Source organism: Ammospiza caudacuta, chromosome 17 (assembly GCF_027887145.1).
Source record: "Ammospiza caudacuta isolate bAmmCau1 chromosome 17, bAmmCau1.pri, whole genome shotgun sequence".
In the NCBI taxonomy this organism is placed as follows: domain Eukaryota; kingdom Metazoa; phylum Chordata; class Aves; order Passeriformes; family Passerellidae; genus Ammospiza; species Ammospiza caudacuta.
This window is the reverse complement of record NC_080609.1, coordinates 2752734-2774160: the sequence shown is the minus strand read 5'-3', so window position 1 is coordinate 2774160 and position 21427 is coordinate 2752734. Positions and strand designations below refer to the sequence as shown.

Below are 21427 nucleotides of genomic sequence, written 5' to 3'. Positions count from 1 at the left end.
TTTCAGATGGAAGAGCGGTGGCAGTGGTGGCAGTGCGTCCGAGGTGCCACCTCCCGCGGTCTCTCTGTGCTGCCGGTGTCGCCGCGGTGGCTCCGCACCGGCCCCGGTGGCCCGGGATGTCCCATCCCAGACGGATGGGTCGCTGCCCGGCGGTGGCATCACCCCCCAGCCCCGCGGGGTGCAGGAGGGTCCCCGGGCGCGGGGGATGTCGCCAGGGCAGCCCGGGGCGGGATCCGGCGCGTGGAGGGGCTCAGTGGGGCTGTCGCTTGTCACCGTCCCCCCGGTACCCCGAAACCTGCCGTAGCACGAGACTGAAGCAAGCGAGCATGCGAGGGCGGCGGGCGGGCGGAGAGGGACATCCTATTCACCGGGAGAGAGCGCCCCAAAGGCGGGGCGGGGGGCTGGAGGGGACACGCAGCGCGGGGACGGGGGGGTGAGCTCGGTGACCCGCTCCGGGGGCGTCAGGGGACCCATCCAGCCTCCGCCGCCACCCCAAAATCAGCATCCTCCTCTGGCCATCCCTGCGAGCATCCTTGGGTGCCCTGGAGCATCCTCGGTGGCGCTGGCACCGGAGCGGGGGGAGCGGGATGCGGCCGGGGGGGTCACACAGCGTCGCCTTCCCACTTTGGGCTTCCATGATGTCCGTTCGTCTGTCCGGAAGGGATTGGCAGGACAGCGGGAGGAGCACGGGCGGTGGCGGCGGCGTGGGGAGAATTTACATGGTACCGGGGGGGCTCCTGCCCCCATCTCCCCCCGGAGCCCCGCGTCCCTCGGGGGCGGCGATGCGGGGGATGTCCGGGCTCGGATGGAATCGGGGGCGTCTCTCGAATCCCCCCGCAGCCGGAGGGAGATGGGGTGGGCGATGTCGGCCGGGGAGGGCGCGGGGCGGGCCGGCTCCGGCGCTACTCGATCACCATGCAGCACGGCAGGTGCTGGGAGAAGTACTTGAAGAGCTCCGGGGTGGCCCCGGGGCAGTTGGTGAGTTCCAGCTCCTCCAGCTCCTGCAGCTGCACCAGCCCCGACAGCCCCGTGGTGGTCAGCAAGGGGCAGCCTGCAAGGGGACAGGGTGCTCTGTCAGCCCAGATCAACAGTGTCCCCCAAAAATAGCATCCCCAAAAATAGCATCACCAAGGCACCAGCATCCCACAGCACCAAAATCCCCCCAGACAGAACCAAAGGGTCAGGACCTCAAAATCCCAGCACCTCAAACCTCACCACACCCAAAAGGCAGAATCCAAATAAATAGCGTGCTAAAAAAAAAAAAAAGTACCCCAAAAAGCCTAACACTACAAAATCTCAGCATCCAAAAAATCCAGCACTCCAAAATGCATACAAAACCCAATACCTTAAAGCACCAGCACCCCAAAATACCAAGATCATCAAAATTAGCACCAAAAAAAAAAAACCCCAGCAGAACCCAGAAAACCAGCATGCTAAAGAACAATGCTTCAAAACACCTACACACCAAGGTCAGCCTAAAATCCCAGCATCTCAAAGCACCAGTATTCCAAAGAAAAAAAAAACACCCAAAAAAGTGTGTCCCCTACAGCAGCTCCCCAAAAACCAACACCTCAGAAGACTTGAATGGCAAAACCATAGCTCCCAAAACACCACCACCCCAAAAAACACGGCCCCCCAAGAGCCCAGCTGTGCATCTTTCCCCACAGGCTGGGCTGGGTGCAGGTGCCTGCTGGCCTGGGGGGAGGCTGGCTGTCCCCAGGCTGTCCCCAGGGCTCTCTCTGTCCCCAGACTGTCCCCAGGGCTCTCTCTGTTCCCATGCCCAGTGCCCCCCAGCCCCTGGGGTCTCTGGTCCCTGGTAGGGGGTCAGGGTCTCACCAGCCAGCGAGAGCAGGCGCAGGCTGCCCATGCCCAGGAGGTGCTTCAGGCCAAAATCCTGCACCTGGAAAAGAAGATGGGATGGGGATGAGGGGGGGACAATGGGGACACCCACAGTGCCAGGGCTCAGCATTGCCCAGCTGGGGCAGGGAGCTGGTGCCAGGGCTGGGAACCTGAAGCAGGGTGCAGGATGCTGGGGCAGTGTGCTGGCTCTGGGTGCCAGGGCAGGGAACTGTGATGGGACAGGCTGCAGGGAGGGGAGCCTGAGCAGGATGTGGGATGTTGCAGCGGGATGCTGGGGCAGGATTTGGGGTGCAGGGCCGGGGTGCTGGGTCTGGGCTGTGCGACAGGGAGCGGGGAGCCAGGGCAGGGAGCGGGTACGGGCTTTGGGGATGCAGGGTCAGGGTGCCAGGGCTGAGTCCTGCTGAGTTCACAGGAGCTCTCTGCTCCCTGGCACCAAGTCATGGGGTCTTCAGCCAGCCCTGGGAGCCCGCCCCGAGCTCATGGCCCATGCCCAGGGAGGTGCCACCATGCCCTCTCTGCCGTGCCGAGCCGAGCCGGGACGGGCACAGCCGTGTTCCACACCTACCTGGCAGCACCAGCGCAGGTAGAGGCTCCGCAGGGATGACATGGTGGACAGGTAGCTGAGGCCGGTGTCGGTGATCCGCACGCACCTGCCGGGACACGGGGTGTCAGGGCCAGCTGGTCACCCGTGGGTGTCCCCAAACCATGGCCCCCATGCTGCACCCTCTGCTACAGCGTGGCTCAGCATGGCACGGCTTGGCACGGCATGGTTTGTCATGGGGTGACACGGCACAGCACGGCTCAACATGGCATGGCATGGCGTGCATGGCATGGCATGGCTCAGCACGGTATGGCATGACTTGGCATGGCTTGGCATAGCACAGCATGGCATGGCATGGCATGGCTTGGCACGGCACAGCGCGGCTCAGCACAGCCCTTTACCTGTCGAGCACCAGCTCCTCCAGCTTGTGCAGGTCGCAGGCGATGTACTCCAGGGCCATGTCGGTGATGCGGGGGCACCAGGACAGGTCGAGGCTGCGCAGCTTCCGCAGGTTCTCGGCCACCAGCTCCACGCCGTCATCCGTCACCTTGGAGCAGCCCGAGAGGCTGAGCACGCTCAGGTTGGGCAGGCTGTGCACCATGTTGACCACGCCGTGGTTGGTGATCTCCCAGCAGGAGTTGAGGCGCAGGGTGTGGGTGGTGTAGCCCTGCTTGGCGGTGAAGTAGGCGAGCGCCGTGTCCGTCACGTGGTAGGCTTGCAGGTTGAGCTCGGTCAGGTTGGGCAGGAGCTGCGAGATGGCGGCGATGGCGTCGTCGGCCACGTTGATGCAGTCGCTGACGCTCAGCGCCGTGATGCGGGCGTTGAGGCTGGACCACAGCCCGGCCTCCGTGAAGTCGTTGCAGCCCGACAGCTCCAGCCGCACCACGCCCTGCATCTGCTCCAGCATCACCTGCCGAGGGCAGGGCGTCAGGCCGTGCCAGGCACTGCCACCCACCCGTGTGCGTCCCTGTGTCCCCACCCTGGCTCCCTCTGAGACCCTGGAGCTCTTCCCACTGCTTCCAGTCTTCTCCCTGGGACCTCCCTGGCATGGGTTCAATGCCTGCCTCAGGGCACACCAGCATGAGTGGGGAATGGGAGGGGACAGGCAGGGACCCCTGGCTGCAGCCCCAGCACTGTGCCAGGTGCTCCTGTAGGGTGGGGATTGATGCCACTCCCAGCACAGTGAGATGTGCCCACGGAACAGCTGGTGCTGTGTTTGGCCATGGCACAGGGCAAGGATCTTGGTGGGGACCTTGCCCAGCCCCCTGAGTTGCCCTATCTCTACCTGACCCTCAGCCCCTTGCTTGGGTGACCCCCTTGCTGGGGAGCAGCCAGCCAAGCAGGGATGCCCTGTCCCCAGAGCTTGTCACCCACTGTCACATCATCACCTCACCTGGCCCTGCTTTCCTGCAGGGATGCAGCCCCAGCAGCCTCCTGCAGCCACGGGCTGCACCCATCCCACTGCCCACACCACAGGCAGGGCCTCCCTGTGCTGCCAGCACCCGTGGGGTGGCCATGCCACCTGTCTGCTCCTTCACTGTGACAAGACCACTCTGCCCATGTGTGTGTCCCCAAGGCCACCAGGACTGACCCTCCACCAGCTCACCTCAGCCACCCCTGTCACTTTAGGAGGGTCACCTACCTCCAACCCCGCATCTGTGATGGTCGACCTCTTAAGGCTCATGGACTTGACCCCCTTCTTGGAGAGGGGGTAGTTGTCAATGAACTCACAAATGTCCAGGTCAGAGACGCCCACGAGGCAGAAGCCGTCGAAGCCGCGGACAGCGAAGCCCTGCAGGCTGACGAACTCCTTCTCTCCCCCGGGCAGGACGTTGTAGAGCTCTTTGGTGTGCAGGACGGGCGTCAAGCCCACCCAGAACTTGGGCTGGTAGAGCACCCTCCGCCATGCCTTGCACACCTGCGCCAGCACGCACTTCTCGCACGCCGAAAAGTACCAGAACAGGCGATTGAGGATCTTCTCGTCCACGGCCAGCTGCCTCTCCGAGGGCGAGCCCGGCAGCCGCTCCGGGGACGGCTGCTCCGAGCCCTCGCTGGCGTTCAGTCCCACCAAGGAAGCGCCGGGAGGGGAGGACACGCTGGCCAGGGTGGCCAAGGAGAGCGGGGAGGCCAGGCTGGGGATGGGCAGGTCGCTGCGGTGGGCTAAGGCCGGGCTGAGGATGGCAGGCACGGAGGAAGGCTGGCACAGGCGGTTTTTCACGGCGGGGGTGCCTTTGGTGATGCTGGCGGAGCCGAGGCCGTTGGCTTGCGTGGGGATCTTCACCAGTCCATTGCGGGGCAAACATGGGGGCTTGGTGTCGCCGTTTCTCGGGTTCGACATCTTCCACGGGTGTCTCTGTAACACAGGGTGTGGGGTCAGGGGCTCTGGGTCTGTGGGGGGGTGGTGGCACCAGGGAGGGGGGAGGTCCTGGGGGCCCTGAGCAGGGTGGCACATGTGATCAGGTGGGCACAGCCACAGAGGGGATGTGTCTGGGACACAGAGAAGGGTCCTCCCAGGAGCTGCATGGCCCTGGTGCCCCCTGTGATGAGGGACAGATGGGGATTAGTCCCTGGGTATCCACATCACTCTCTGAGCCTAGAAGCAAGCATGACCAGTGGCAGACAGAGAAGGATCCACAGACTGGTTTGGGTTGGAAGTGACCTCAAAGCCCACCTCATTCCACATGCATGCCATGGGCAGGGACACCTTCCGCCATCCCAGGGTGCTCCAGCCTGGCCTTGGGCACTGCCAGGGATCCAGGGGCAGCCACAGCTGCTCTGGGCACCCTGTGCCAGGGCCTGCCCACCTTGCCAGAAAACAATTCCTTCCCAATATCCAGGCCCATATTTAGGCCCTGGCAGGGGCTCTGAGATGTCTCTGGAGCCTTCTCCTCTCCAGGTGAGAACCCCCAGCTCTCCCAGCCTGGCTCCAGAGCAGAGGGGCTCCATCCCTCAGTGCATTTTTGTAGAAGGCAGCAGGCAAAGGAGCAGAGCTGCCTGTGCCCACTGTGCCAGCCAAGCCCTCAGCAGTGAGCCTGTGCCAGCCGTAGTGGAGCCTCAGGCAGCACCCGGCAAACTGGGCTGATAAATATTGCAGTGGCAGCAAGGCTGGCTTCCCAAGGGCCCCCCTCACCCACCATCCATTATTCAACGCATTTCCCTCTATAAATATGGAGCTGAATTATTGATGGGGGCTCAGCCCCCTCCCCCTGCCCAGCCAGGGCCTGGCACAGGGCCCTGCCCGGCTCTGCCTGCCCTGCCTGTGCCCCACGTGCCAATGCCACACCAAACCCTGCCAAAAAGCTGATCCTGGCAACCCCTGCGGGCACAAGCAGCTGAAGCATGGGAATGCAGCTTGCAGTGCACGGAGCAGGGCACAGGGAGCTCCCCTGAAGGCCCAAGGGGTGCTTGGCACCTCCATCCATCAGTGACAGGAGCTGGGGACCTTCCTGCCTGCCAGCTCTTCCCAGACCCGAGATTAAAGCAAGGGATTATTACAGATGCTTGATTTGGGGTGGAGAAAGTCAATCCCTGATGGAGGTACACTGAGGAAAGGGCATCCTGCTCATGGGGAAGCTCCATGGTCCCTGAGCCTGGAAGCAGGATGCAGCCTAGACCCCTGTTGCTGCCCATCCCTTTCACTCTCACAGCATCCCTTGTGGGAATCCACAAAATCAGAGGGTTTGGGAAAGCTGCAAAAGGCAGGCCTCAGAGACAGCAGGACTGTGACTGGAGCTAAGCAGCAGCCATGAGATTGGTCAGCAGAAAAATTATGTAAAAACTAGAAAAGTAAGTACAAACAGAACAATGATCTGTGTATCAATGCTTGTCTAGAATAATTCCCTAAGCTGCAGAAAAGTTTATCTAGTGAGATGTTAGGAAGTTTTAAGCTGAATAATGGAGCTCTGTGTGTTGTGTTTTAAGGTTTACAAGCAGGTATTGTATCCAAAATAAGCAAGCATTGTTTTAACTGTGCATATAGTGGTTGGATAGAACTACTGTCAATGTGCTTTTGCTTTGTGTGATTGGTCAGAAAACTTTTTAAGTGAGTTGTAACATTGAGTTCTTGGTCTGCTGCCTGGGATGTGAGCTGCTGGCATCTTCCCACTGTCATAGCCATGGAATGAGAGTGATGGTGGAAAATCAAACAGCTCAAGGCACGTTCCAGCAGTCCTGTCCTGTTTGTGATTTGTACACAGACCCCGGCCGGTGATATCCCCGGCCTCATCCAGCTTTCCTGGAGCACCCCGGGAGGGCACAGCCACCCAAAAAGGAGCTCAACAGCACAGTCAGGTGCCGGTGGCACACCTGGAGAACCCGAGGGATGCAGGCACACCTGGGATGCACGGCACAGGGCACCTCCCATTCCCAGCACGGTGCTGGGGGAGCTGCGGTGCCAGCCGAGGTGCCCGCAGCCAGCCCAGCTCGGTGGCACCGTCCCACCGCGCTGCAGCCCCCGGGGACGAGCCCAGCCCTGTGCAGACAGCCTGGCGCCGCTCCCGGCTCGGATGCAGCCGCTGCTGCCTCCGCTCACGCCGCCCGATGCTTGGACATGTGTTAAATTTGCTTGAAAGCAGCAGAAGGGGAGGGGAGAGAAGGGAGAAACTCGAAACCAGCGGCTCGGCTGCAATCAGGGAGGTAAACAGAACGTGCGGCGGGTGTTTCACAGAGCCCCAACCCAAACAGACAATGGCCAGGTGGCATGGGAAGTGTCACTGCAGAGAGTGGCACCGAGCCCCAGAGGCGCTGGGCACGCTGGCTGGCCCCGGGTGTTGGGGAAGATGAAACAGGAAACCCTTATAAATATGATTGTCTGGCAAAAGATTTTGAGAATATAGAAACTATAAACGAGATTGAAATGAAAGCAAGCTTTGAGGTCCCTCAGTTACTGAACAACTGGAAAACAATGGCATGGCCAGCTGAAGGTAATCTCCTTTTGATGGAACAACACCCTCTGCTTGCAGGCAGGCCCAAGGGTCTGAGCAGACCCTACAGCTTGGCAGAAGGGCCCAAAGAGGAGTTTATAGAGTTTAAAATGCAACACAGTATGGTAATGTAATGATTCTTATAGGCTGTATGGAAATGCTGTAGGATTTGTATCTTGTACTAGATTGGTTAGTGAGAATCAGAATATTCAACACAGAAGAAGATTTATTGTATTGGAATGGGAACCTCGCTGTCTTACCCTCTTACTCTCTCATCCTCTCTCCCCCTCTCTTCTCTCAGCCTGCTCTGAGCTGTGTTTGGCAGCTCCCAGCAGGGCCCTGCCCTCAGGCCCTTTGCAATAAACCCCAAGTTCCTGACCTGGCTGCAGAGATCTCTCATTTCCATCTGTCCCGACCGTGCCACCCGCCGTCACTCCAACACTGGGGACAGGGCAGGGGGTGGCACCGAGCCCCAGAGCCGCTGGGCACAGGGACAGGGCAGGTGGTGGCAGAGGGGCAGCACAGGGCCTCGGCAGCCCGAGGGGATGGTCCCAGCAGGACACAGATGCTGAGAAGTCGCCAGACTCACAGCAGCCAGCAGGAGGTTTTGGCACCGCATCCAAAACCTGCTCAGAGCTCGGCTGGTCCTCGAGGCTGAGCTCAGGGAGCTCAGGGGACTCAGGGGGCACAGAGGGTCCAGCAGCTTTTCCTGGAAAGCTGAGCCAGGCACCTGCCCAGGGAGCTCAGGCTGCCTGAACAGAGCACAGAAATCTCGAACCTTGAGTGAGCCTGAAGTCACTTCAAAGAGAAAAATGGAGAGAGATTCGAGCCTCTGGGCATGGGAGGATCTGGGCAGCGGTGGGGGAAGCCAGGCAGGCATTTCTCTCTCGGGAGATGAGCAGGGAAGAATCCCAGCACCCCCAGGCACGGAACTGTGCTTGGGGAAAGACCCCAGCGTGGAGAGGGTGGGCTGGAAGGGGAGGGGGCCAATAGCTGCTGTCTGTGACACCAAGGGCAGGGCTGGCATCTGCCCTCCTGTGCCATGGGAGAGCCCTGGCCTACAGCCAGGAGCCCCCCAGCTCCTGCAGCCCAGGGCTGAGCCCACACTACTCTGATGTCCAAAGTGACACTGCCACAGCCCCTGGGGGTCACAGAGCCCACCTTGCCCCTCCCCAGGCACTCCCAGCCCAGAGACAGGGATGGACAGACAAACCCGAAGCTGTCTGCCTTGGAGGTGTCAGCACAGACCCTCCCACATGTTCCAACAGTTCCATGAACACCTCCAAATGGTTTTTGGCCGCTCCAAAGCAACAGGAGAGAAGAGATTTGTCCCTTCCCCTTCTTCCTGTCATCTCAGTGTTTGCAGATTGTGTGACTGGGCCAAACACACCATCATCATCATCATCATCATCATCATTGGGATTGTTCAGCATTTGATACAACCATCCTTGCTCTGGGGTCCCACAGTGAGGGCCCAGATTTGCAGCCCCCCTTTGCTCTCTCACAGAGAGGTCTCCCCCAGCCATGGAGTGCCAGATCCAGCCCAGTAGGAGAAAACCTGACAAGAGCAAAGGCCAGAGCCCTCGAGCCTCCCGAATCCACTGCAGGGTGCCCATTTCTCAGGATACGTCACTGGCAGGGAGGTTTGGGGGGGGTTGTCACCCACGGGAGCGATGATGCAGTGCTGGGGGGCGGGATTGACGCAGGGAGAGAGAAACGAGCCGGGGTCTGAGAGCCTGGCACCACAAACACTGCACTGTGAGCGTGCTGGGATGAACACAATGCTAACTGCCTGGGAAACAGAGCCTGCCCAACCTGTTGGCGAGTTTACTGTCTGCACGTGGTAGTGCAGAGGGATGAAGGCCTTGAGACACGGGCAGGGCCTTCACCCACCCTGTTAGTGCCTGGTCTGGGGGATCCCCGCTCTTGGAGTAGTTATCCTGTGCAGCAGAGATCGGGCTGGGCTCGGGACAGCCGGGCTGGAGCCAGACTGGAGCCAGCGGAGATCCTGGGTTGGGCGGCCTGGGAGGCCCCTGGCAGCGGGCGGGCTCGGTCAGCACCGAGGACAGCGGCCCCGGTCCCGCTCAGCACCGAGGACAGCAGCCCCGGTCATCGGTCCCGTTCATTCGGTCCCGCTCAGCACCGGGGACAGCGGCCCCGGTCAGTGGTGCCTGTCAGCACCGGGAACAGCGGGCTGTGCTGGTCAGCACCGGGGACAGCGGCCCCGATCATCGGTCCCGGTCAGCACCGGGGACAGCGGCCCCGATCATTGGTCCCGGTCAGCACCGGGGACAGCGGCCCCGATCATTGGTCCCGGTCAGCACCGGGGACAGCGGCTCCGGTCATCGGTCCCTGTCAGCACCGGGGACAGCGGGCTGTGCTGGTCAGCACCGAGGACAGTAGTCCCGGTCACCGGTCCCGGTCAGCACCAGGGACAGTGGCCCCGGTCATTCGGTCCCTGGTCATTCAGTACACCGAGGACAGCGGCTCCGGTGAGCGGCCCCGGTCAGCACCACGGACAGCGGCCCCCCAAGGACACCGTGCTCGTGTCCGTGTCTCTGCCCGCATCCGGCCCTGTCGCGCCGGGCCCTGGCAGGGAAGATCCAGCCCTGCCCCACCGGCTCCTTGTAAGGGAACCTCCATCACCCCTCAGGGCCCTGCCAAGATCCAGGATTGCTCCAACAGATCCTTGTCAGAGATCCCACAGTAACCCAGCAGGCAGATGAGATCCCAGGGATAATCCATGACTGCCCCACAGACTCTCCATGGGACCCTGCTGTCACCCAGCCGGTCCCTGCTGCCCCCAGCCCCCTCGGAGCCTTGGTATGGCCCTGCCAGGACCCAGAGCTGCTGCCAAAGGGCTTCAGGTGGCAAAGCTGTGCGGAGCGAGCAGCCATCGCTGCTGCTCACACTCACACACACACGGGTTGTACACACACACACACACACACACACACACACACGGTGTGCACACACACGTGGGATGTGCACACACAAACACGGTGTGCACGCACACACAGTGCACACACACACACACACACACACACACACAGCCCTGGGCAGCGGGGTGCCCTGGCACAGTCCGGCTCACACTCACACTCACACTCACACACCCACGGGATGCATACACACACAAGCCCCACTCACACTCACACTCACACGGGATGCGCACACACACAATCCTGCTCACACTCACTCTCTCACACACACACACTCACACACACACACTCACACACACACAATCCCACTCACACTCACATTCACACTCACACAGGATGCACACACACACACACACTCACACACACACACACACTCACACTCACACACACACATACACACACACACATACACACGGGATGCACACACACACACAATCCTGCTCACACTCACTCTCACACACACACTCACACACACACTCACACTCACACTCACCCAACCCCTCTCACACTCTCAGCACAGCCGGGCCCGCCGCGTGCACGCGCTGCCAGGGTTGCATCAGCTGAATTCATTACCCGGCTATTTTTACTAATGCAGCAAATCAAGTCTCTGTACGGGCGGAGCGCACAGCCCGGCACGGAGCGCTGTGCCGAGCACGGGCCCGCGCTTTGTGCAGCCTCCGGGGGGCTGAGCTCGCTGGGGCCGGGCTGGGGCCGGAGCTGCCTGTCGGAGCACACGGCAGTGATGAACACATGAGCACGTCCCCTGCAGAGCTGCTGTGCGGGTGCTGCTGCTGCCGCCCCCAGCCCTGATCCCGCTGGATCAGAACGCTGCCCAGCACCCAGCTCCAATCTGGGTCTCCTCAGGGGGTTTGGATCACCCCAGCAGTGCAGAGGAGCTGCTGGAGACTCTGGAGGAGCCACTGCTTCTCCTGGAGATGCAGGAGCAGTGGAGAGATGCTCCATGCCTGGAGATGCTGTGTGTGTCTGTGTGTGTGTGCACAGGTGGATTTGGGCTCCAGCACTCACACAGGTGAGCAGGGACAGAGGCTCAGAGCACAGCTCCAAGCTCAGTGCTGCCTCTTCCTTGCTGCACAGTCCAGGAATTCACGGTAAGGAAAGGCCTTGCCTCTCCACCTGGCCCTGGAGAGCTGCTGTTTGTGTGATGGGAGCTGGGAAAATCCCTCCTGGGGCTGCCCTGAGAACTCCAGGGGAGACCAAAGGGCTGAGAGCAGCTTTCCTGCTCCCTTGGAGGCTCACAACGGTGCCAAGGAGCTCATCCCACCTTGCAGTGGACCAAGAGGCTCAGGAGGGGCTGGGGAATGACTGGTTTGAGTCCCAGTGCTGGGGCTGCTGCTCTCAGTGCCAGCCAGGCTGGTGAATCCATCGCTGCCTCTTGCAGCCCATGGCCAAGCAGAGGAGCTCTCACAGCAGGAACCCCCAGCACTGCAACCTCTCAGGTCCCACAGCCTGCCCAAAGGTCAGGCTCGGGATTTGCAGGGTCAGCCCCATCCCCAGGGAGCTGGGAAAAGCTGGCTGAGGTGCCAGCACCAAGCTCTGCTCAGGGCCCCATTGCTTTGGGGAGAGAGCAGCTCCTGTCTGGGGGCACTGGGAGAGCAGCTCCTGTCTGGGGGCACTGGGGGATGCAGCTCCTGTCTGGGGGCACTGGGAGAGCAGCTCCTGTCTGGGGGCACTGGGAGATGCAGCTCCTGTCCCCAGCCCTCAGCGTGGGGGAAGCAGAGCTCCAGCCCCAAGCCTGCCCAAGCAAAACTTCCCCCCAACAGGGCCACCAAGCCCCTCCTGCAGCAGCTTTCAGCTCTGTGCTGAACCCCCTTCTCCCAGAGACAGCAAATCCTGACCTCTCCTTTCCCCAGGCAGCCCCTTGTCCCCTTGGGAGGAATCCCCCACCCAAAGGAGCACGGGAGGGACAGACTGAGGGCAGAGCTGGAGCCCTGCTCCCTTCCCCTCCAGCCTCCTCTGGAGATCTTCGCTCTCACACTCTCACACCATGGAAGGATGTTTGTACTTAAGCAAAGCTTCTCCCTGCTCCCCACTGAGGCAAGGAGGGAGCAGCTCCTCGTGTGCTGGATCCTCCCCAGCCTGGCCTCCTCTCACTACAGCCCCATCCAGAGCCCGGTGACAGCTCCCAGCGTGTCCCAGCCCTTCCCTCTGCCCAGCAAGGGCTGAAATGCACAATCCCCTGAGGAGCCAGGAGCTGTCTCCGAGCACAGGATGTGGATGAGCTCCTCAGGTCCTGCTGGGGTTTGTGCCTGCCCAAACCCTTCACCCCCCAGGCACGGTGACAGCCACACGAGCACTGATGGCACTGGTGGCACTGATGGCACTGGTGGCACTGATGGCACTGGTGGCACTGATGGCACTGATGGCACTGATGGCCCTTTTTTCCTGGCCTTGGGGTCAGGCAGGGGCCCTTGGCACGAGGCTGGTGGACACCAGGGCAGGCAGTGTCCAGCCAGGGCACTCCTTGGTGGGCTCTGGGTGCTGAATGCCAGCACGGGCTCCAAAAGCCATCAGGCACCATCCTGCTCCTGCTCCTGGCCTCCTGCTTGCCCTGTCCAAGAGCTGGGCATGGATCACCCCTCCAGCAGGGAGGAGCGGGTCCTGCTGAGCTGTGCCCTCCCCAAACCCTGCCCTGCTCATCCCCAGCTCCTCCCGTGGGCCCAGAGCCCCCAGCACACGTGGCTGTCCCCGTGGCAGGTGGGCAGGGGTTGGGAGGGGGTGCTGCCAAGGAGCTCTGCTGCCTGCACACCCAGCGCTGCTCCCTCCCACAGCTCAGCTCCCACTCGCCTCCCAAATCCCCTCTGGGGGTGCAGCTCCTGCTCAGGCACTGCTGGCAGCTGCAGGAGATGGGAGATGGGGACACAGCTCCAGTCAGGACCAGGTGGCTTTGCCATGGAGCTGCTGAGCCAGGCACAGCTTCAATCTGCAGAGCAGAAGGGCAGCATCCAACCTCCAACCTCCAACCTCCAACCTCCAACCTCCAAGTGCTCCCACTCCTGCTGTGCTTCTGTTTGGCCATGTCCCCACATGATGGTCACCACGGCTGTGACCCCACTGAGGGGACAAGGGAACCCTTTCCCCACTCTCACCTTACCCTGGCCCCAGTGAGGGTCACCCCTCCCCCAGGAGCAGATTTGGGGTGGCAGGAGGGTCCCAGTGCCAGGGGTGCCCATCCTGCTGCTCCCCTGTGCCCCGGAGCTGCTGGCACGGGAGGGGAGCAGGCAAAGGGATCGATGTGGGGGAAGCCAGCTCGGGGAAAAATAGATATCTAGCTCATTAAAAATGGATGCTTGAGCGAGTCCTCCCCACTCCAAAGCCACCTCCCTCCCTCTTCCTGGTAGCCAGAGTGAAATCAGCACCAGTTTCAGAGCAGGGGAGCTGCCAGCACGGCACGGGGCTCGCTCTGTGCCCGCTGCTCCAGCCTGCTGAGCACCCCGGGGTGCTGTGAGACCCCAGACCCTGGGCACAGGGTGGGCATGGAGAGGCTCTGCCACCATGCTCTGGCCTTCCCTGCCAGGCACTGCCACGTCCCAGGGGCACCAGCAGATGCCAGAGGGGCACCACCTCAGCCCAGTGCCCCATGGCACCCCTGGACCCCCACATGGCCAAGACCTTGGGGGTATCCTGCTGCTTGCTGCCAGAACCCCGTGCTGTTTCCCCACCTGTGCTCAGCCCCAGCCATTCCATGGCGTCGAGTCTGCCTGATCCCCAGCCCCACACGCTGATCCCTCTGCCCCTCCTCATCCTCCCCACCAAAACAAACTCCTGTTCCCATCCTGAGCTGATGGGAGATCCATGGATCCATGCTGGGGTCTGCAGGACCCCGCTCAGCCCCATCCCAGCCAGAGCCTTTCCATTCCTCCATCCCCCTGGGCTCTGGGAATGGGGGGGCTGCCCCTGTCCCCCATCCCTTGGCTGGGGTCACCCTGCATCCCCAGAAAGCCACAGCGAGCTTTGGGGTGTTTGCGTGTTCGAGTGCAGCCTCGGGGATGCCAATGGTGCCACCAGGGAGGACAAGAGGAATTTTAGAGGCTGGAAGGGGGCAAACATCACCCCCACACTGGGACATCCACGTCCCTACAGCGATTGCCCTTCCACCCCCATCCCAGGATTTTAGAGGAATTTTAGAGGCTGGAAGGGGGCAAACATCAACCCCACACTGGGACATCCATGTCCCTACAGCGATTGCCCTTCCACCCCCATCCCAGAGCAGCCCTGCCTCCCTCGGGGTGCCCCGATCCCCCTTTCCCTGCCTTCCCCACCCGCTGCTGCCCGGCCATGCTGGGGAGGGGGGGGACGGACACACAGCACATCCCATCCCCTCGCCCCCCACATCCCCCTCCCCACAGCGAGGGGGCGGAGGGGGCAGCACCGCCGGCCGGGGGAGGCTCACAGCGACCTCCATCCTCTGCCGAGCCATGGGAGGCGGGGGCGGCGGGGGGGCACCGGACCGGGAGCCCCGGGGCCGGGCCGGCTCCGCTCCGTTATATAACGCGGCTCCATGATGCGGGATGCGGCTGGGGCGGCCGCGCTGCCGGTGCCGGTATCGGTACCGACAGAACGGGCACCGGCACCGACCCCGGCATCGCCATCGAGCCCGGCACCGGCTTTGTGTGGGAAAGGCTTTTCCCGAGCGGCTCTTACCTCCAGCCCTGTCTCCCGAAGCTCATGCCATGCCTTGCGCCCGTCTTCTTTCGGTTGCAGCAAAAAAAAAATCCCAGCGGGAAGAAAACGGCGAATAATCCCCCCAAAAATCCCCGTTGGCAAAGGGGCCGGATCCCGCCCGGCCCCCGCCCCAACCCCGCCAAACAACAGGAAAAATAAGCGGGGAGTGGAGGGGGGGAATGGGGCCGGATCCGGATCCGGGGGGATGGAGAAGGGGGGCCCTGCTGCCAGCCAGCCCCGGGAGCGGGGAGCACACGCACACGCGCGTTCGCACACACGCACACGCGTGTCACCGGCCGAGCCCGTTAAAGGGACACCGACACCGGCGGCGGGGACGGAGCGGCACCGGGAGAGGCGAGGTGAGGATGCGGGACAGGGAATGGGGCTGGGCTGGCAGCTGGGAGTGCAGGGAGAGAGGGTGGTGGGTGGGGGAATGCAGGGGTGGAAGGATGGGGGATGGAGGGAGGGATGGATGGGGGGATGGAGAGGTGGAAGGATCGAAGGAAGGATGGAAAAATGGAGGGAGGAATGGAGGGGTGGAGGGATGGAGGGATGGAGAGAAGAATGGAGGGATGAGGATGGAGGGGTTGGAGAGGATGGAGGAATGAAGAAATGGAGGGGAGAATGGTGATGGAGGGGTGGAGGAGGAAATGGAAGCATGGATTGAGGGAGGGATGGGGTGGCTGGAGAAATGGAAGGAGGGAGGGTTGGAAGGCTGAACGCAGGGATGGGTGGAAGGCTGGATGGACAGACGGATGCTTGCTCTGGCTCTCTCCCCAGCAGGGCATGGCAGGCTGGAGATCCTGGTGCGCATCCTGCTGCAGACCCTGCTCACCCCGGCAGCCACCTCGGGCTCTGTGACAGCCCCTGGGGCCAGCAGTGACACCGGACCCTGTGCCAGCACCCCCAGGGGCAGCGGGCACCCATGCCAGGCTGCTGTGCCCAAATCCTGGGGGAATCACCCATGCCAGGCTGCTGTGCCCAAATCCTGGGGGAATCACCCAGACCAGGCTGCTGTGCCCATATCCTGGCAGAAATCACCCATTCCAGGCTGCTGTGCCCATATCCTGGCAGAAATCACCCATTCCAGGCTGCTGTGCCCACATCCTGGCAAGAATCACCCAGACCAGGCTGCTGTGCCCAAATCCTGGGGGAATCACCCATTCCAGGCTGCTGTGCCCACATCCTGGGGGAATCACCCAGACCAGGCTGCTGTGCCCAAATCCTGGGGGGAATCACCCAGACCAGGCTGCTGTGCCCACATCCTGGGGGAATCACCCATGCCAGGCTGCTGTGCCCAAATCCTGGGGGAATCACCCATGCCAGGCTGCTGTGCCCGTGTCCTGGCAGGAATCACCTGCCCAAGCCACCCCTGGCACTGAGACCTGCTGGGGGTGTCCCACTGCTGTCCCCCATGTCCCAGCTCCCCAGGCTGGAGGGAGCAGCTCAGCTGGCACATTTAGCCCTGTCCCCTGTGCCTTGCCCTGGCACAGCCCCGTGAGCAGCAGCTCCAGCCCGGCCCTGGGGAGGCACAGGGAGCTGCTGCAGCCGGCGCTGCCTCCTGCTTCCATTATTGATAAGGCAGGTTGGGTTTCACCCTGCAGCTGGGAGGGGGCTTGGGGGAGGAGACTGTGCTCACATTCACACTCACACTCACACTCACACCCTCAGCACACTCTGCCCAGTGGGTGACACACGCTGGAGGGGACAGTGCCTGCAGGGATGTGTGGATCCATGGCCTCATGCTGGTGCCACGTGTTTCCCCATCCCCTGAGGAGCTGCAGGTGCTTTCCCCCCACAGTTCCTCATCCCCCCAGCAGTGCCCTGCTGAACCCCGTGGTCCCCAAGGAGCTGTTCCAGGGGAATTGGGACCTGCAGCAGCCTGGGAGCAAGGCTGTGGTGCAGCCCTTGGGGACACCCTGCACCCAGAGCAGGCCAAGTGGGAGGCACTGGGAGCCACTGGGGTCCTGCATGGTCCCTGATGTCCCCTTCTCCTGGCACATTGTCACTAACCCCTGCCACCTCCAGGACTCAGAGGAGACAAGTTGTTGTGGCCCCATGTCTTTGGCACATTTTCATGCCAAGAAAGCTGAAAACTCCTTCAACAGGAGTTGTCCCTGGGCAAGAGGAGACTCCAGGTGTGTGTGTGTCCCTGGGGAAGGGGGCACAGCTGGGGTGCCACCAGAGCAGGGGTACCCACACCTGGGTGCCTGATGTGAGTGATGCTCACCCCAACTCTCCCTGCACACACAGGGTGTAGGAGTGCCAGGGGGTAGCACAGTCAGCACAGAGACAGAGATCTCTGCAGCCAGGTCAGGAACTTGGGGTTTATTGCAAAGGGCCTGGGGGCAGGGCCCTGCTGGGAGCTGCCAGACACAGCTCAGAGCAGCCTGAGAGAAGAGAGGGGCAGAGAGGATGAGAGGGTGAGAGGGAAAAGGGTAAGACAGCGAGGTTCCCATTACAATAAATCTTCTTCTGTGTTGAATATTCTAATTCTCACTAACCAATTTAGTACAAGATACAAATCCTATAGCATTTCCATACAGCCTATAAGAATCATTACATCACCATACTGTGCTACATTTTAAACCCTATAAACTCATCTTTGGGCCCCTTCTGCCAAGCTGGCAGGGTCTGCTCAGACCCTTGGGCCTGCCTGCAAGCAGAGGGTGTTGTTCCATCAAAAGGGGATTACCTTCAGCTGGCCATGCCATTGTTTTCCAGTTGTTCAGTAACTGAGGTATCTCAAAGCTTGCTTTCATTTCAATCTCGTTTATAGTTTCTATATTCTCAAAATCTTTTGCCAGACAATCATATTTATAAGGCTTTCCTTTTCATCTTCCCCCAACAACAGGTCACCATCACAATCCTCCTGAGCCCCCTGCTCCCTGTCCCCAGTGGTGGTGCCAGTGTCCCCACACTCAGGCCAGGCTGTCACCAGAGTTGGGTGACAATGGCTGCTGCAGCCCCTGCAGCAGCCCGGGATGCTGAATCTCGCCCCCAGTGTGTCCCAGGGCTCCGGGAGGCCGGGCCGGGCCGTGCCGGTGCCGGGAGCGGCGGGGCCGGGCTGGACCGCAGTGCGCCGGGGCCGTCGCCGCAGCAACCGCCGTCGCCTAGCGCCGCTGTCTCCCGGTAACCCGTCGCCTAGCAATGGGGGATTTTTCACAGCTCGGGATGAAGAGTTGAAAGTTATTTTTAGCCCGGGTTGCGAATCAATAGGCAGCTCCATTCGCTGCCCGCAGGATGCACGCATGGGAAGGGGGGGAGCAGGGGGGTCTGTCCAGGCTGGGGTCACCCCCGGCTCAGCCCCATCTGTGCCGACCCCACAGGGCCCAGAGCTCTCCCTGCTGAGGATCTGATTCCCCCTCGGGCTCCCACATCCAGGCCATGTGTGGGTGAGGGTGGGTGAGGACGTGGTGGCTTTCAGGCTTCTGTGGGGACCCTCACAGAGATGGGGTGGCCACATTGCTGCAGAGACCATTGGACCCTCTTCTCACTCTGGGCACCCTGATATTATTGTGGGGACTCTCAACCAGCCATGAGGTCTCTCCTCCAGCTTCTGTGAGCCTCATCCTTTCATGGGAACCTTCTCCCACTAGTGTGGACCCCACCTTGCCATAGGACCCTCACCTTACTGTGGTGACCCCCATCTTGTCATGGGACCCCATTTTGCCATGGGCCCCCCACTTGGCCACGGGGCCCTCACCTGACTCTGGTGACCCCACCTTCCATGAGAGCCCCACCTTGCCATGGTGACCTCCACCTTGTCATGGTGACCCCATCTTGCCATGGGACCCCCACCTGGCCATGGGGCTCCTACCTTGCCATAGGACCCCTGCCTGGCCATGGGACCCCTACTTTGCCATGGGACCCCCACCTTGCCATAGGAGTCCTGCCTGACCATGAGACCCTCACCTGGCCATGGTGACCCCACCTTGTCACGGTGATCATCACCTTGCCATGGGACCCCCATCCTGCCATGGTGATCCCCATCTTGCCATGGTGACCTCCACCTTGCCATGGGACCCCACTTGGCCATGGTGACCCCATCTTGGCCATGCGACCCCCACCTTGCCATGGTGACCCCATCTGGTTGTGGGATCCACTCCTTTCCACGTGGACCCCTACTTTGACATGTGGAGCCCATCTTTGCTTTGGGGATCCCCACCTTGCTGTGGTGGGGTTCCTTTGCCCTGCCCTGAGGACCTTCACCCCTCCTGAGAGACCCCCCGAGCTCCCCAAGCCCTCTCAGGGCACATTCCCACTCTCGGGGACACCATCCTGGGGGTGTGGGTGAGAGGGGACACAGAGAGGGGACAGAGCCGGCTGGCTGCTGAGCAGAGGAGCTTGGATTGTCCCTGCACATCCCCAGGGACGGGCTGGGAGCTGAGCTGAGGCTCCTGAGCTATTTTTTCAAGCCAAGGTGGGTGCCTCCCACAGGCACAGCTCCTTCGGGTGCTGGGAGAGCTCCCCACGCAGCCCGGGGGGATGGGGAGCTCCATGGGGACAGCCTGGGGACCCCAGAACCTGAGCAGCCCTCCAAGCTGTCCCAAATGTCCCTTCTGCCTTTCCAGGAAGTTTTTTTTTGGGCACAGCCTAGCCTGGAGCATCCCTACCCATGCCATCCCCACAGTGGCACAGTGTGGAGTGCCCAGAGCCGCCCACAAGGACATTTTGGGGGCAGCGTGGAGGTCCCAGGGACCTGCCAGAAACTCCAGGAGTGTCAGGGGGAGCTGCCCAGGAAAGAAAAACTTTGGGGTGACCCATCAGGGACAGACAGGATCATCACAATCCAAGGGAAGCTCCTGCAGGAGTGCTCTGTGAGCGGCAGATGGGTCAGGGACAGAGCAATCCTGGTGAGTCACAGCGGATCCGGAGGGGACAGGGAATGCTCAGGGAGCTGCAGGAATCTGTCCTGTGGGGAAAGGCTGAGAGAGCTGGGGCCATCCAGCCTGCAGGAAACCTTCTGGCACCCTGGTGGTACCTAAGGGACCTCGGGAGGGTGGCAGAGAGAGCTTTGGCCAGGAACTGCAGAGGGAGAAGAAGGTGTAGGAGTGTCGGGGGCAGGATGGTCAGGAGGGAGACAGAGATCTCTGCTGCAGGTCAGGAACTTGGGGTTTATTGCAAAGGGCCTGGGGGCAGGGCCCTGCTGGGAGCTGCCAAACACAGCTCAGAGCAGGCTGAGAGAAGAGAGGGGCAGAGAGGATGAGAGAAGAGAGGGACAGAGAGGATGAGAGGGTGAGAGAGTAAGAGGGTAAGAGAGCGAAGTTCCCATTACAATACAATAAATCTTCTTCTGTGTTGAATATTCTGATTCTCACTAACCAATCTAGTACAAGATACAAATCCTACAGCATTTCCATACAGCCTATAAGAATCATTACATTACCATACTGTGCTACATTTTAAAAACTCCTCTTTGGGCCCTTCTGCCAAGCTGTAGGGTCTGCTTGGACCCTTGGATCTGCCTGCAAGCAGAGGTTGTTTCATCAAAAGGGATCACCTTCAGCTGGCCATACCATTGTTTTCCAGTTGTTCAGTAACTGAGGTATCTCAAAGCTTGCTTTCATTTCAATCTCGTTTATAGTTTCTATATTCTCAAAATCTTTTGCCAGGCAATCACATTTATAAGGCTTTCCTGTTTCATCTTCCCCAACAAAGGGGAAGCAGTTTTCAGCTGGAGGAGGATGCGTTCAGGTGGGATAAAAGGAGGAATCGCGCTGCGGGGGAGGCGCTGAGGAGCTGTGGGTGCCCCGTGGGCTGCGGTGAGATGTCCGTGCCCGGGGCAGGGCTGGCATCGGGCGCTCCTCGGAGGTCCTGGGGGATGAGCTGAAGTTCTGTTCCCCAGTCCCAGCCGAGCCCGCGGCGGGTCCCCAAGCCCGGGGTGGCGCTCCCGGCCGCCGTGCCCGCGGTCACCAGAGGGCACTGCGAGCCCGAGCATCCCCGAGCGGCCCCGGGGCAGAGCGGACACGCAGCGGGGCCCGGCGGCCTCGGGGAGCTCGGACCCTCCCTCCTCCCCCGTGCCACGGGCACAACCGGCCGGGGACAGGGAGGGGTGGCCAGGGGACACGGGGGACACCAGACCAGGCTGCTCGGTGTGTGCCCGGCGGTGCCAGCCCAGCCCCACGGGCTCCCCGGAGCCCTGAGACCATTGCGGGTGCTGCGGGATCCGTGCCCGCTCCGGCTCAGCCCCCGCTGCTGTGTCTGCTCCGAGGGGGCTCCGCGACCCCCCGATGGCCGTGCCCTACCCCGGGGTGCCCCGTACCCTGCTCCACAGGGCTGCTGGAGCGCCGGGTTTCCCCAGCGACACCAGTTAAGGTGGGTCGGGGGCTGTGGAGGGGGCCAGGGGCGCAGCCTCACCCTGTGGCGCTGGCGCTAGGGCAGACATTGCCATGTGGCACCGTGTGCCACCTCCCTGCATCCCGGGGTGTCCCGAGGGAACATCCCACGGGGTGCTGAGAACCGCATTGGGTGCAGTCTCG

At 61.6% G+C, this 21427-nt stretch overlaps 1 protein-coding gene across 1 annotated transcript; it reads right to left on the bottom strand.

Annotated features, from left to right (window-relative positions):
- Positions 1-2: 2 nt before the first annotated feature.
- FBXL16 (F-box and leucine rich repeat protein 16) lies at positions 3-15057 on the bottom strand. The gene is made up of 6 exons (XM_058816125.1): positions 14925-15057; positions 4044-4754; positions 2803-3311; positions 2426-2510; positions 1837-1900; positions 3-1051 (listed from the first exon to the last, which is right to left on the bottom strand). The coding sequence occupies exons 2-6, from the start codon at positions 4737-4739 to the stop codon at positions 903-905; spliced, it is 1503 nt and encodes a 500-aa protein (XP_058672108.1). The 5' UTR covers positions 4740-4754; positions 14925-15057; the 3' UTR covers positions 3-902.
- Between the last annotated feature and the right edge of the window lie 6370 nt (positions 15058-21427).